Here is a 12740-nt window from a genome sequence, read left to right on the forward strand (position 1 = left end):
GAGCTAGCAGCATTCTGTCACCTTTCATCGGTCTCGCTAAAGGTTCTGACAGCACATTTCGCACCCGCTCCAGGCCACACCTGGGACCCTTTGTACAATCTCCCTCGTGATCCCAATCACGCCCACGCCAGTCCTCAGTCCTGAATCTGTCTTGTAGTGATTGTATTCGAGAAGTTATCGAGAGGTCCCCCCTTTGTTTCTAACACTCGATCATCATGTCATGACTTTTGACGAGGAGTGAGTGTGCCAATCTGGGTTCCCTGCTTCTTCTTCTTCTCCTTCTTCTGTCAATGATGTCGTGGCCGTGACCGCTGCTGCCCTTGCCCTATGCCCTAGAGGGTGTCTAGGCAGACTTTTGTTGTTGCTCCTTGACGGATCGCTGTGGGTGGGTACAAGGGGGGAGACATTGAACGCGTGTGTGAGTGAGGTGAGACTCTCGATACCTTGAAATCGCACTGCGCCAGATCGTGGTGAATTCCCGAGGGAGATAGAGTAGAATCCGTCGCCCTGGTATGCTGTTCCGATTGGATCGTCTGTCCAAGTGGACAGAGGCCCATCCTTCTATCCACGAGGTGGTCTACCAACAATGCCCATTTTCCCCCTGATATCATCCTCTCCCAACTCGATCCCCTCTCCCTGTCTTGCTCCTTGCCCTCCTGTCTGCTCCTCAATATCCCTACTCACCTGTTCTCCAGCCTTTCCCTCCTTCCATTCCTGGTACCTCAGAGAAGTATCACCCCTTCGCTCTGCCTTTACCCTCTCTCCCTCCTTGAGTGCAGATCGGGTAGCCCTACCGCAAATGGAGGTGTAGCGGTTGTACCTGAAAGGAGAGGAGGTGTGGAGATGAAGAGGTAGAAGGAGTGAGTGAGTGAGGGAGGGAGGGAGTGAGTGAGGGAGTGAATGAGTATCGCCTGAGGACTGTCTACCTCGACACTACTTCCTTGGCTCGCCGCTGGCTGGCTGGCTGCGGTGGTACTCACGAGAAGAATTGGCGCCAAGTAGCAGAAGACATGATTGGTTTGAGGTGGGAGTGGGGAGTGGTGGTGATATGGGGAGGGTATATGCCGCGAGTGGTTGGTTGATGGGTGGAGCGATGGCGATGGCGATGGCGATGAGAAGGACTCGTCGGGGCCGGTGGATGGCCTGGCCTGGCTTGGCTTGGCTGGGGCTGGACGGGGGGTGGCTGCGTGCGTGGGTGTCTGGCTGCCGGCGTAGTCTACCCGCCTGGCCCGCCTGCCTAGGTGGGTGCGCCTGGCGGAGGGAGGTCGAGAGCGCGCGGTGGGGTGGATCCTTTCCGATCTTTGCCGGGCAGCGTGGCCCGCGTGGGTGCGTGGGTGTGGGTGTGTGTGTGCGCCCGCGTGAGCTTCAAGGCGTGGCAGGCAGAGCAGCCCGCCCTTGTCTAAACTTGGGCGCTGGGCAGGGCGGACATGGCGGCGAGGCAACCAAGGGCAAGCAGAGGACAATCTTCTCTCACTTTGTCATCGATACCATCAACCACGTTCATCGTCCCTACGACAAGACAAGCGCAGCAGCAGCATCAGCATCGCTCCATCACCCCTGCCGCCTACCAAGCTCTTCTTGCGCATCACCCTTGCTGAAACTTCACAGCAGCGCATCGTCGGAAGATCTCCCTCGTGATTCCTCCTCTCCTCTCATCTCCGCATAACTCGTCCATCTCACAATGATCGCACCCATTCGCTCCTCGGCACTCAGCACCGTCCGCAGAGGTGCAGCCACCAGCGCACCCCAGCTCCGTCGCGCCATCACCACAAAGGCAGAGCGATGGACCCAGCAGGACGCTCAAGCTGCATTGGAATCCCCCGAATCCAAAGTGTCCCTCAAGGATGTAGTCCCTCAAATCGAGGCCAGGTGGAGTGGAATGAGTAAAGTGGAACAGTATGCCGTCTACAGACAGCTAGAAGAGATTCAGCGAAAGGATTGGAAGGAGTTGAGCCTTGATGAGAAAAAGGCAGGTGAGTGCGGCAGAGACAAGAAGAAAGATGGCTCATCCCTCTGTTCCTCCCGCTCATCCTCTCTCCCCTCTCTCTCTCTCTATCCCACTTCCACAGCCTACTTTGTCTCCTTTGGTCCCCACGGCCCACGCAGGCCCATCACCCAGCCAGGTCAGGCAATGCGAACCGCCGTAGGAGTGGGTGCTCTAATGGGAGCAACCGCCGTAGTCTTCTTTGGCATGAGACACTATGCCACACCCCCACCAAAGACGATGACAAAGGAATACCAGGAACAGACGAATGAAAAGGCTAGAGAGGAGAATTTGAACCCCATCACTGGTACGTAGAGGGCCCGGGGGGGGGAGAGAGAGAGAGACAAGAGGGACTGCTTTTGATGTGAGAGGGAGATACTGATTGAAACACTACTCCGCCTACCTGCTCACTACTCACAGGTATCTCCTCGGATGGGTACAAGGGCAAGGGATTCATCCAGTCCAAGTAGACGTCCTCTCCAACCAACAGCGGGCAGCTTTGCGGAGAAGCGAGCGAGCGAGCGAACGGACGAGCATTCAGCAAGGAAGAGGCAGGAGCAGGAGCAGGAGCAGGCACTGGAAAGGTGGACTAGCTCGGCAGGCAGCAACGATAGCGTACTTCCCCCGCTTCACCCACATCCTACTTTCCCCTCCATCCTCCCATCTTCACCTCGCATTTCACCTCTCTCTTACTTCTCGTCTCCTCTTCCCTCCCACCCACCCTCTCTCTCTCTCTCTCTCTCTCTTCTCCACACACGCACACACACTACTTTGCTGCCTGTTCCGAACGATCTTCTCGCACCTACCAGCAAATACAAAGATGAAAGAAAGCAATTGGAGATGACGAGGTGGTGTCCAAAGGCCAGGCCAGGCCAGGCACCACGCTCTGTACTTTACTTCACTTTCCTGCAGAGGTTGTTTTAGAGTGATGATGCAAGAGTAGAGCTTGCGGGAGGTCCAAGACAGAGTTGGGGGGGGAGGGGGGGGAACCCCTTGGCGACTATTGGCACTCGATGAAGTAATCTAGATGGTTTGCCAATGCGTGGATTTCCGTGGATTTCCGTGGATTTCAGAGATGGGATTGAGTTGACAAGACTGCATCGTCCTTCTGAACTCTACTCTACTCTACCGCTACTCTTCTCCTCGCCTCCTCTTCACCTCACCTCACCTCCTCTTTCCCTCCTTGACCTTTCTCTTGAATGCATTCAATCGATCTCTACTAGCAGCAGCAGCTCTAAACCTCTCATCTCCACCACCCCCTCCCACTCCACTCTCCCCATCTCCACCACCACCACTACCAAGGGAGCTCTGTGGTGCAATTTTGAATCCTCCCATGACTGGTTGAGGTATAGAGACGTTGCGTCTACCGCTATCTTGAGATTGGGATTGGGATTGGGATTGAGAATCCATGAGGGCTCGCGTGGATTGGGATTGGGAAGAGGCGCCGTGGTAGGCTTTGCGAGTGATCTCCATGGCGCGGTACGAGGCGGAGCGCTTGAGGATGGGGCGGGACCACATTTCTTGTGTGTGCAATAAAAGGGGCAGAGGTGTTTGAAGAGGAAAGCGGGGGAAAAGGGTGTCAGCTGGATAAAGTCGACGAGGAGTACGGCTTTGAGTACTACTTGTGTGCCCAACCCCTACTCACCAATCAGTCTATCTGCTCTCCTCCTCAGGTCTCCCTCCACACGCTTGTTACGGCTGTAGAACATGACTACTTTACCCAACCCACTCATCTTGAGGGAGATGGTATCGATTGCAGGCGAGAGCTTCTCCAGAGCCGCAAATAGCTCGCGTTGGATATTGAGCGCAGGGAGAGACTTGTCTGGGAGTGGCTCGAGGAAACGACGTACTGCCTCTAGAAGATTGGAGTCGAAGATGGATTGTTGCCAGTGTGATCTACGATGAGGGAGGAGGGCAGAGTAGGGCAGACCAGAGGGCCATGAGGTCAGTACAGATTCAGTCGTGCTTCCCCTCTCCTTCTTGTGCGCTGACTCACTTTTGCAGACCATCTACCACCCGTGGCAACATCCTCAACTTTGCCAGAGCTGGCTTTCGCTCCTCGTTTGCAATCGCATCATCCTCTGCCGCTGTGAGCATATCCTGTCTGAGTTCATTCACCTCTAAATCTCCCGCTGCTCCCAAGTCTTCCTCGTCTCCCTTTTTCCTACGCTTGATCTTCTTGCGTCCACCTTTGGCGGCCTTGGCAATATCCTCGTCCAGCTTCCGTCTCTTGGCCTCCAGAGCCATAGATTGTGACATTTCTCCAGTCTGATCTTGCGTCTCTCCATCTGCATCCTCATCGTCCTCCTCCTCCTCCTCCTCCTCCCCTGCATCATCACCACCTCGGTTTCGAGACTTCTTCTTACGACGTTGTTCCGATTCGTACACTTCTTCCTCATCAGCTTCACGAGCTCGACGACGTCTCCTGCGACGCATCTCTTCCTCGTCAGCTTCGTCATCTTCTTCTTCCTCTTCCATCATGCCTGCTCCTGCTCCTGCTCCGGCTCCAGCTCCATTGGTCCCTCGGGCGGTAGCATTCTTGTCCTCCTCATCATCGTCATCATCATCGAATATGTTCCCCACCCCACCGCCACCAACGGTATTGGTGCCTCGAGAAGCCGAAGGAGGATCGTCGTGATGACCTGAAGGACTGAGCGGAGCAGGCTCCGGAGCACTCATGGGCTGACCTGCAATGGAGCGGTCCGGCGGGGGCGAGGAGGGCACGCCCTGCATGTCCACGTCGGCCATGAGGGACATGGTTGCGAGGCAGTAGCCAAGGAGATGAAAGAGGACAAGGAGCGGAAGAGCACCGGGTCTGCGTGTACTACTCTGCAGAGGGGTGGGGCGAGGCTAGGCTGAGGATTGAGATCGTAGGAAGGCGCGCCAATAGAGGTGGTGGTGGTGGTGATGCTCCCCTTCCCGGTCGCATTGGCGCGCATACAATCTCGTAGGCGGAGGCACTTCATCGGAACGGAAGGAACGGGAAGCTCGGTACAGGCGCAAATGCACCTTGCCGATGAAGGTGATATGTTGACTCAATCAGACTCGTGTCCGTCAGCACTCCAAGTAAGGCACGGTCAACAACAGTCCATGTAGAGTCACAGTGAAGTTGTACATTGCATCAAAGCCCTATTGTTCCCCTTGCGTCTACTATCAGGCCTTGCTGCCAAAGACAATCTCACTCTCTCCCAGCTTCCTCGGCCTGTACTCCCCGCTCGCACGGGAATCCATCAGATCCTCTCCAATCGCCCAAATGTCCCTTCCCTGGCTCGAACGGCTGGTACTGCCAGGTAGTAGGGGCTTGCTGCCAGCGAAGACGGCGTCCAGAGTCGATGACGGCACCTCTTCCGATGCTAGGGCCGGTGCGGGAGAGAGGTACAGACGGCGGAGAGCATCTTCGGCCGCCTGTTGAATTTGCACGGGTGGAAATAGACAAGGGTATGTGATCAGCTTGTTGTACTTATCAGACGTTGTCCCACTATGCGAACAGCTCCCATTGACTTACCCTGTACTCGGCCATCCTGATTGCACTGCCCCACCCTTCACCGACCTTTCTGGAGCCGCTATACACCCCCACGCCAAACACTGCATTCTGGCTCAACCGACCCGTCTCTGCGATCAGTCTACTTTGAGGCTTCTCTAGATTGTACCTCTGCAACACTAGTGAGAGGTTCCTCTTTGGATCTGTGAATTTGAGGAGGGGGGCGAGAGGGTGTGAAGAGGAGGCTGTGCTGGAGGTGGAGGTGACTGGTCCAGAGCTGATGGGGGGTGGCAGGGGTAGACGGGAGAGGAAGTGTGATAGAACAAAGGAGCGCGTTTGCGCGATGCCCTGAGGTGGTGAAGAGTGAACCGAAGAGGTAGTGTCAGCACAGTCGCGAGGTGATTCGCAGCACACGTTGTGCAAACCTGCTCACCCTTGTTTGGAAGATGAGCCCGACGACGGCTCGCATCGCCTGAGCAAACACCTCCTTGCTACTCCTCTTTCTCCATTTGCCATCTGCCCCTCGCACCTTGTCTTCGCCCGATACGTCCCACTTCATAACGCCCTTTGCGCCCATTCCCAGCTCTACGGCTACATCCGACGAAGTCTGTGGCCCAACGTGGGCAGACAGGGCTGCCTTGAGTACCCGATTGGGCAAGTTGGGATATGTGAGATGGAGATGCTCGGTGGTGATCATGCCCAAGAGCGAATTTCCAAGTCCTGCTAATGCTGCATTGTGCTGAGACACGCCGCCCTGCGAGGCTGTACGGGCAGCTTCAAGTTGGGCAGCGAGGGTGGAGCCAAGGGACTCCTTCTTGTAGGAATTGTCAAGAAGGCTGTCCCGCAGTACTGTCCATGAAGGGTGCGTAAGGGCCGATGAGAGCTGCGAAAGGAGAGCTTCATCGTCGGTAGGCAGGTTCAGACGTGCCAGGAGAGAGGTGAGAGTGGCCCGCTGATGGGGGAGGAGGGCAGCGTAGACTGCAGGAGCCGATCGCGCAATGGGCGGCACGGCAGCCGGAGGTGCAGCTGATCCAGCAGGAGCTGGCGACGACGAGCTGCTGCCGCTTGACGATGCTACCGAGCTCTTGTGACGGATGGACTGGCGTGGGTGCTGACAACTGCTGGGTGCCTTTGAGGAGGAGGCACAGGCTGAGGCGCCCCTTGCTGCCACGAGCTGCCTGAGTGTCCTCCTCGACGTTGTCCGTACGGCACTGGGCAGCGATGCCATTGGATGATACCGCTTGTGGTGAGGATGGTAGTAGGTGTTTAGTAGCAGGTGCGGCGAGATGATCACCAAGTCTTGCCTGGCCAATAATATTTCTTCTCGCTCGAGCGGGTGACGCCGTCGGAGCCGTTCGCGCGCTTCTTCCGATGAGCCAAGGCGGGGGCGAGCACCCCGCCGGAACGGAAGCAGGATGTGGGGCCTGGCTGGACGCTGCCTAGCTCCTTCCGTTGCCGCCAAGGCTTCCCTACTCCAATCGTAGTTGCCGATACCAACCATCTCAAGCGTCGTTGGTCTCTGGCCCACCTTGTTCTCGTCGCTGAGTCTGCGGTGATCGAAGGCTCGGCTGCCCCACTCAGTCACCATGGCCACCTCTACGACCACCTCTACGATGCCCAGCGCTACCGGCTCCACCTCTTCTTCGGCAGTTCCAGCAGCAGTGCCAGACGACCTCTCTGTGCTCCTCGTCACAGCCGGATACGACCACACCATTCGCTTCTGGGAGGCATGGTCAGGTATCTGCTCTCGCACAATACAGCATCCGGACTCGCAGGTCAATCGTTTGGCCATTTCGCCCGACAAGCGCTACCTTGCCTCGTGTGGGGTGGGCGTGGTGAGGCTGTATGACTGCAGGAGCGCGCTAGGCATTGGAGGAGGACAACAGCAACAACAGCAGCAGCAGCAGCAGCAAGCTGGAGTCGCACCTGGTGTCACACAGCCCGTAGCCACATTCGAGGGACACGTCGGCAACGTCACTTGTGTCGCATGGCACTGTGAGGGCAAGTGGCTGGTCACTGGTGGAGAAGACGGGATGCTCCGCATCTGGGATACGCGCTCTCCCCGGCCTCAACGAGTCTACGATCATCGCTCACCAGTCAATGACGTCGTCGTTCACCCGAATCAGGGAGAGCTCATCTCGTGTGATGCCGGAGGCAGCATCAAGATCTGGGACCTAGGCGAGAACGGATGCTCTCACGAGCTCGTGCCAGAGGAGGAAGTGGGAATCAGAAGCGTCAGCGTAGCAAGCGATGGCAGCTGCCTCGTTGCAGGAAACAACAAGGGAAACGTCTACGTCTGGAGGATACAGAGCGGCTCGTATCCAACGCAGGGAGAGACGGCCGAGGCTGGCAAGTCAGCTGGTAAGCCCATGCCGGGAGAGGGACAAGGGCAGGGAGGTGATCAAGGCAGCGATCGCGGAGGTCAGCAGCCTGGCGGGGACTTTACGGACCTGCAACCGGTGACGAAATTCAGAGCGCATGATAAGTACCTCATACGGTGTATCCTGTCTCCTGACGTTCGGTGATTACTCCTAGGTGTCTCCTCGGCCTCGGTACCCATCAGACACTGACCATACGTATCATTACATCTAATTACTCTTTCCCCAGCCACTTGGCAACGACCTCAGCGGATACCACGGTGAAGATCTGGTCCACCTCGCGCTACGACTTCTCCCTCGAGAAGACCCTGATTGGTCATCAACGCTGGGTATGGGACGCTGCCTTTTCCGCCGACTCTGCCTACCTCGTCACCGCCAGTAGCGACCACGTTGCACGGCTGTGGGAGCTCAACAGTGGAGAGACTGTCAGGCAGTACAATGGCCACAACAAGGCAGTGGTATGCTGTGCGCTCAATGACAGTGCTGGAGTGTAAGGCACCACGTGCCGAATAGCATTACCAGCAGATACACCAGCAGAGCCAGGACCTGTCCAGTGTCTGTCAGTCCAGCGCGGAGAGTTCCTCCAACTCAATACCTTGAAGATTGAAATAACCCCTCGCTGCGCTGTGTTCCTCGCAGTGCAAGGGTTGGCCATTGCGAGGCTTATGAATATGCCAGAGGCACGCAAGCGCTTACCTATCCACGAACGGCTGGCCAACGATTCTCGCAGGGGTTCAGCAGAGCATTCAGCTTGTAGGCTGGATAGATCGTTCGAGAGAGAGGATAAGCAGCATGAGTCAAGGGAGGTTAGGTGTAAGGATGAAAGAGTCACGCGGTCCAGCGATGGTATGGCTCGACGCATTTGTACAATTCTTGTCAATTTACCTCATTTCATCTCATCCCGCCTCAGCTGACTGTACACCAGCGACGCGGCTGCGTGCTGTGCATGTATTCACCTGGATACCGAATGGGTGAAGGAGGTTTAGCCGTGTAGGGCATTGCAGAAGTCATCAGCAGGGTCGGACATGGCCGTGGAACCTGTGACTCCGCACCGCCCCTGGTCCACGACAGTGCAGAGCAGCGCGAGCGAATGTTTGCCAATGTGTCTGCAGCCATGATGCTAGGCGTGCAGCAGAGACAAGTCGGCGGAAGTCTCGCAAACACTTCTGCGTCGGCAGCGAGTAGAGTGCTGGAACGTCGTCGTCTTCAGAGCAGCTCGTCGCTCTATGCACTGGATCCACTGGCGCTCGAGGCCGTTGCCCTCGTATGTATCAGTGCGCATCTGTACAAGTCTCGCTGGTATGGCGGAAGGGTCGTGAAGTGTAGCATGTGGACGGACTCATCTTGTCTGTATGACATCAGTCGGGGATTGCTCCTCAGCGTAACCGGCAGGATAGGGTCCGGCTGCGTCGCAATGACCGGGTACCCCTTCAGGGCTGCAGAAAGCTGAGATGCTCACATGTCTCTTGTTACTACAGAGATAGGTCAGACAGTGCCTCTCTACACTTGCCCCACCCGGGTGGACCTGTGCGCTGGTTCTGCAGCTGACCAGTGCACGTCGCCTGATACAGCTGCGACTGACCAGCGTCTACGCGTGTCGAGCAAGGAGACACTATTGCTGCACGGATGACATTGATTCTTGAGTCTGCCCGTCGTGCTCGAGACAAGTCGCCTTGACATATATGGATCTCCTGTAGGATGCTCTGCGACAGGGAGCGAGCTGGGGTCGATATGTCAGCACAGCCATTCATCATATCGAGGCGACTGGGGTCATGATGATGGTAGCATCTCCTATAGTCGCTCTTCCTCTACTTCCTGGCGAGGAAGAAGGATGTGAAAGCTACAAAGCTGGGGAAGACCATCGGGGGGCGGGGAGTGACACTGTCTGTCTGTCCTGCCTGTTGAATAGGGTGACTACCCTTGCTGGTTCTCTTCAAGCAAGCGCAGTTGTCCAACAGACACTCTTACTAGGTCTTTGCTCGTAGATCGCACTGCCACCAGGACACAAACAGTACAAAAATGCAGCATAGTAGCGTTATAGATCTCGGTGCAGCACAATGTTGGCGCAGCCAGGCCTTGACGCTATGCCGAGCACGGGTGAGATGGTCGTGGTGCCCGAGCGGCATCTCGGCTCCGAGGCGCGCCCGTACCCTCACACACCCTCCTCTCTTTCCGCATAGCTCACAAGCCGATACGATACGTGAATGCCTCAACGCCACGCCAGTGCCTCCGCTCACCCACAACTGCAGATAATCACATGTAGACAGCAATGCTCGGTATATGAGTACAGCCCGATCTTGCTCCCCCTCTCCCCAAGTAGCTGCTCTGGTACAAGTCTTCCAGCCCTTCGGACCCGGGCACATTGTACGCTTCTTGCTCTTTGTCTCTCTTCTCATTCAGGGCCGGGCCGGGGGCGGGTCAATATTTTCTCCACGCGCACGTCCATCTTTTCCAAAGTGATTGGCGCGCAAGCGAGGTGAGGGGGGGAGCGTGCCAAGCAAGCAAATGCGCTTGGACGTCGCCTCGCTTACGGGCTGAGAAGAATCCCTGCTCATTACTACGAGATACGGAGCTGATTTGAGCAGGGTAGGGGAAAAATAGGAAGCCGCACGATTACTCGATTTGAAAGGAGTCAGCACTGCCTGCCGAGAGCCAGACTACTGAATCCGTCTCTACAATCTCGTGCCCTCACTCGCAATTCGCATCGCATGTAGTGGATGGGCAGTTTTAGCATACCGGGTCATTTTGGTTTGTGCTCACCCAACGTTATGGTTGTCCCGGTCTCACAGAAGCGTCGGCGTCAGTACGGCGAATGCATGGATGGTTAGCTTCGAGGTGAAGCAAAGGCCGTCAGCTCCCTTCTTTGGAGGGATTGGGAAAGTGTGACTTGCTCGCTGAGTCTCAGCCGGCATGTTCTCTACAATAGCTCGCCCAGAGCGGTCTGACACATGATGCGATGCGATGCTCAGTTCGAGGCGTGCCCTCTCGATCGGCGATGGTGAGTCACAGGGAGCCAGTAGACCTTCCGGCGAGCTCTTCCTGAGGCGGGCCAGAGCAAGCGGGAGCAAAAGAAGGAGACGGTGAGACGGTTGTCAAGGGGTGAGACAGGGCCTGGATACTGGCTACCGCTGAACCCCTCAAGGTTTGACAGCTCGCCGAAAAGTGAGACCGCTTCTTTGTAGAGACCAAGTGCCGGCGGTGACGAGGGTCGTGGATGATTGTCATCGACGCATTGAGTGTACGCCGGAGCTCTCATTCGGCCGAAAATGGGCGGGCGCGAGGAAGCGGCTAGGCGGCAGAGTGAGATGTGCGCCCTAGCCAGTCACATTCTCCGATGGACGGGAGGGGGCATTCCGCGTCTGGCTTTCGAAAGGGGACTGGGATTACCGATTGGACCTGAGCGGCGCAGCAAAGGATTGTGACTCCGCGGGCAATGAGTTTTCCTTGGAAGGCATCCAGGCAGGCAGTCAGTCAGAGAGTGGCGTATACGACGGGCAAAGCATACTGTACGAAAATGTCAACAGAGTCTAGGGCCAAGATGTTCAACGAGTCTAATTATGTAACACGGCTGGCCTGTTTAGAACCAAAGCGGGTCCTTTGTCCGTGCGCACCCGCCGTTGAATGGGCCTAGCCCGACGCGCAGGTGCGGCATTTCGGGATCATGGCAGGAGTGACGAGTCGCTCAAAGGTGCTTGGCGGCGGGGAAATGTATTACCGATTCAGAGGGCGAGAAGCAGCGATTGACCGACCGACCAACCAAGCAACAACTCTGTAGGTATGCGTTTTTTTCTGTATGTACGTCGGCCACCCTTGCTTCTGTGTACCGTTGCGAGCTGCCGGGAAACCCCACCTTGTGCGGGTACTGGCTTCGATTGTTTCCCGTCCTCGCTCGCCACTGGGGCGGTTCAACGAAGCGGCCCGCCCTGTCCGACGGCGTACGTCAAAGAGGATGTGTGTGTGTGTGTGCGTGTGCGTGAGAAACATAGCTGCGAGGGGGAGGATGAGCTAGAGACGATGGGCCAAAGTTAAATTCTCCGCTGCATTGACAAAGTACCCGGCCGCACCTGGGGTTTGAGCCGCAAGGGCGAGTGGATCAAAGGCCGATGCTGCGATGTGCGTGTGCATCTGTGTGTGTGTGTGTATGTGTGTGTATGTGTACGTGTGCCTGAGTGGCCGTGCACTGGCGTCGGCGGGGGTGACTGATTGGGATTGGATTTGGATTCTGCCTTTGCCACTTCGGAATGGAGCCCGCACATCTTCTACGCCACGCCAGGCCTGCGGGCACCAGGGCAGAGGCCGAGGGGGGACGCAGCACAAGGCTCCGCTCCGGTCCGCCCGCCGCCCGCGCCTGGCCCAAAGCAACACACACACACACACACACACACACACACGGAAGCAGAGACGCGCAAACCCTAAGTCCTTTGGCGCGACGCATTGGGAGCGGCTGCGAAACATTGCAGCCACAGACGCAACACGGCTCCTGGCAGCATGCAACCATCGTCCTCTGGTGCTGTACTCCTCCTTGCTCTTCCCCGACACCGGCCCCGGCTCCTTCGCCCCCGGATCTCACGCCACCCCGATTGTACAGCCAACATCGAACGACAGGCATGGACATCGCCCCCCCTGGTCTGGCCCTCGCCCCCCACCTACCCAGGCACATACACCTTGCTGCACCTCTGACAGGACACCGACACTCGACAGGACGACTCCAGCACCAGCAGCACCAACAGCCCGATGATGCCTGCCGCCTTCGTCTGCCCATCGCCGCTTGGCATGTCCAAGTCTCCGCCTAGCCGAGGATGGGCAAGCCTAACCTAGCCTAGCCTGCCTGCCTGCCCGCTCATCCGCACGCTGAGCCGCTGCTGCTGCTTGTGACTACTACCATCCATGCCTATCC

The 12740-nt window shown here is 57.1% G+C and overlaps 6 protein-coding genes across 6 annotated transcripts; 2 read left to right on the plus strand and 4 right to left on the minus strand.

Moving 5' to 3' along the window:
- Positions 1 to 283: 283 nt before the first annotated feature.
- Positions 284 to 1065, minus strand: BCV69DRAFT_285606 (hypothetical protein). Its single transcript, XM_025493444.1, has 3 exons — positions 981 to 1065; positions 685 to 820; positions 284 to 379 (listed from the first exon to the last, which is right to left on the minus strand). Exons 1-3 carry the CDS (start codon positions 1010 to 1012, stop codon positions 344 to 346), a joined length of 204 nt encoding a protein of 67 aa, XP_025345169.1. The 5' UTR covers positions 1013 to 1065; the 3' UTR covers positions 284 to 343.
- Positions 1066 to 1869: 804 nt separating this feature from the next.
- Positions 1870 to 2527, plus strand: BCV69DRAFT_285608 (hypothetical protein). The gene has a single exon (XM_025493445.1). The coding sequence runs from the start codon at positions 1880 to 1882 to the stop codon at positions 2297 to 2299; it is 420 nt and encodes a 139-aa protein (XP_025345170.1). The 5' UTR covers positions 1870 to 1879; the 3' UTR covers positions 2300 to 2527.
- A 480-nt stretch (positions 2528 to 3007) lies between these two features.
- BCV69DRAFT_285609 (hypothetical protein) lies at positions 3008 to 4889 on the minus strand. Its single transcript, XM_025493446.1, has 3 exons — positions 3981 to 4889; positions 3630 to 3880; positions 3008 to 3504 (listed from the first exon to the last, which is right to left on the minus strand). The coding sequence occupies exons 1-3, from the start codon at positions 4739 to 4741 to the stop codon at positions 3149 to 3151; spliced, it is 1368 nt and encodes a 455-aa protein (XP_025345171.1). The 5' UTR covers positions 4742 to 4889; the 3' UTR covers positions 3008 to 3148.
- A 159-nt stretch (positions 4890 to 5048) lies between these two features.
- Positions 5049 to 6757, minus strand: BCV69DRAFT_274723 (ribonuclease III). Its single transcript, XM_025491045.1, has 3 exons — positions 5899 to 6757; positions 5490 to 5813; positions 5049 to 5389 (listed from the first exon to the last, which is right to left on the minus strand). Exons 1-3 carry the CDS (start codon positions 6691 to 6693, stop codon positions 5138 to 5140), a joined length of 1371 nt encoding a protein of 456 aa, XP_025345172.1. The 5' UTR covers positions 6694 to 6757; the 3' UTR covers positions 5049 to 5137.
- A 185-nt stretch (positions 6758 to 6942) lies between these two features.
- BCV69DRAFT_285611 (WD40 repeat-like protein) lies at positions 6943 to 8211 on the plus strand. The gene has a single exon (XM_025493447.1). The coding sequence runs from the start codon at positions 7052 to 7054 to the stop codon at positions 7988 to 7990; it is 939 nt and encodes a 312-aa protein (XP_025345173.1). The 5' UTR covers positions 6943 to 7051; the 3' UTR covers positions 7991 to 8211.
- A 1534-nt stretch (positions 8212 to 9745) lies between these two features.
- BCV69DRAFT_91240 (hypothetical protein) lies at positions 9746 to 10523 on the minus strand. The gene has a single exon (XM_025495630.1). The coding sequence runs from the start codon at positions 10237 to 10239 to the stop codon at positions 9811 to 9813; it is 429 nt and encodes a 142-aa protein (XP_025345174.1). The 5' UTR covers positions 10240 to 10523; the 3' UTR covers positions 9746 to 9810.
- Positions 10524 to 12740: the final 2217 nt, after the last annotated feature.

The sequence above is a fragment of the Pseudomicrostroma glucosiphilum genome, assembly GCF_003144135.1.
Source record: "Pseudomicrostroma glucosiphilum strain MCA 4718 unplaced genomic scaffold BCV69scaffold_19, whole genome shotgun sequence".
Classification (NCBI taxonomy): Eukaryota; Fungi; Basidiomycota; class Exobasidiomycetes; order Microstromatales; family Microstromataceae; genus Microstroma; species Microstroma glucosiphilum.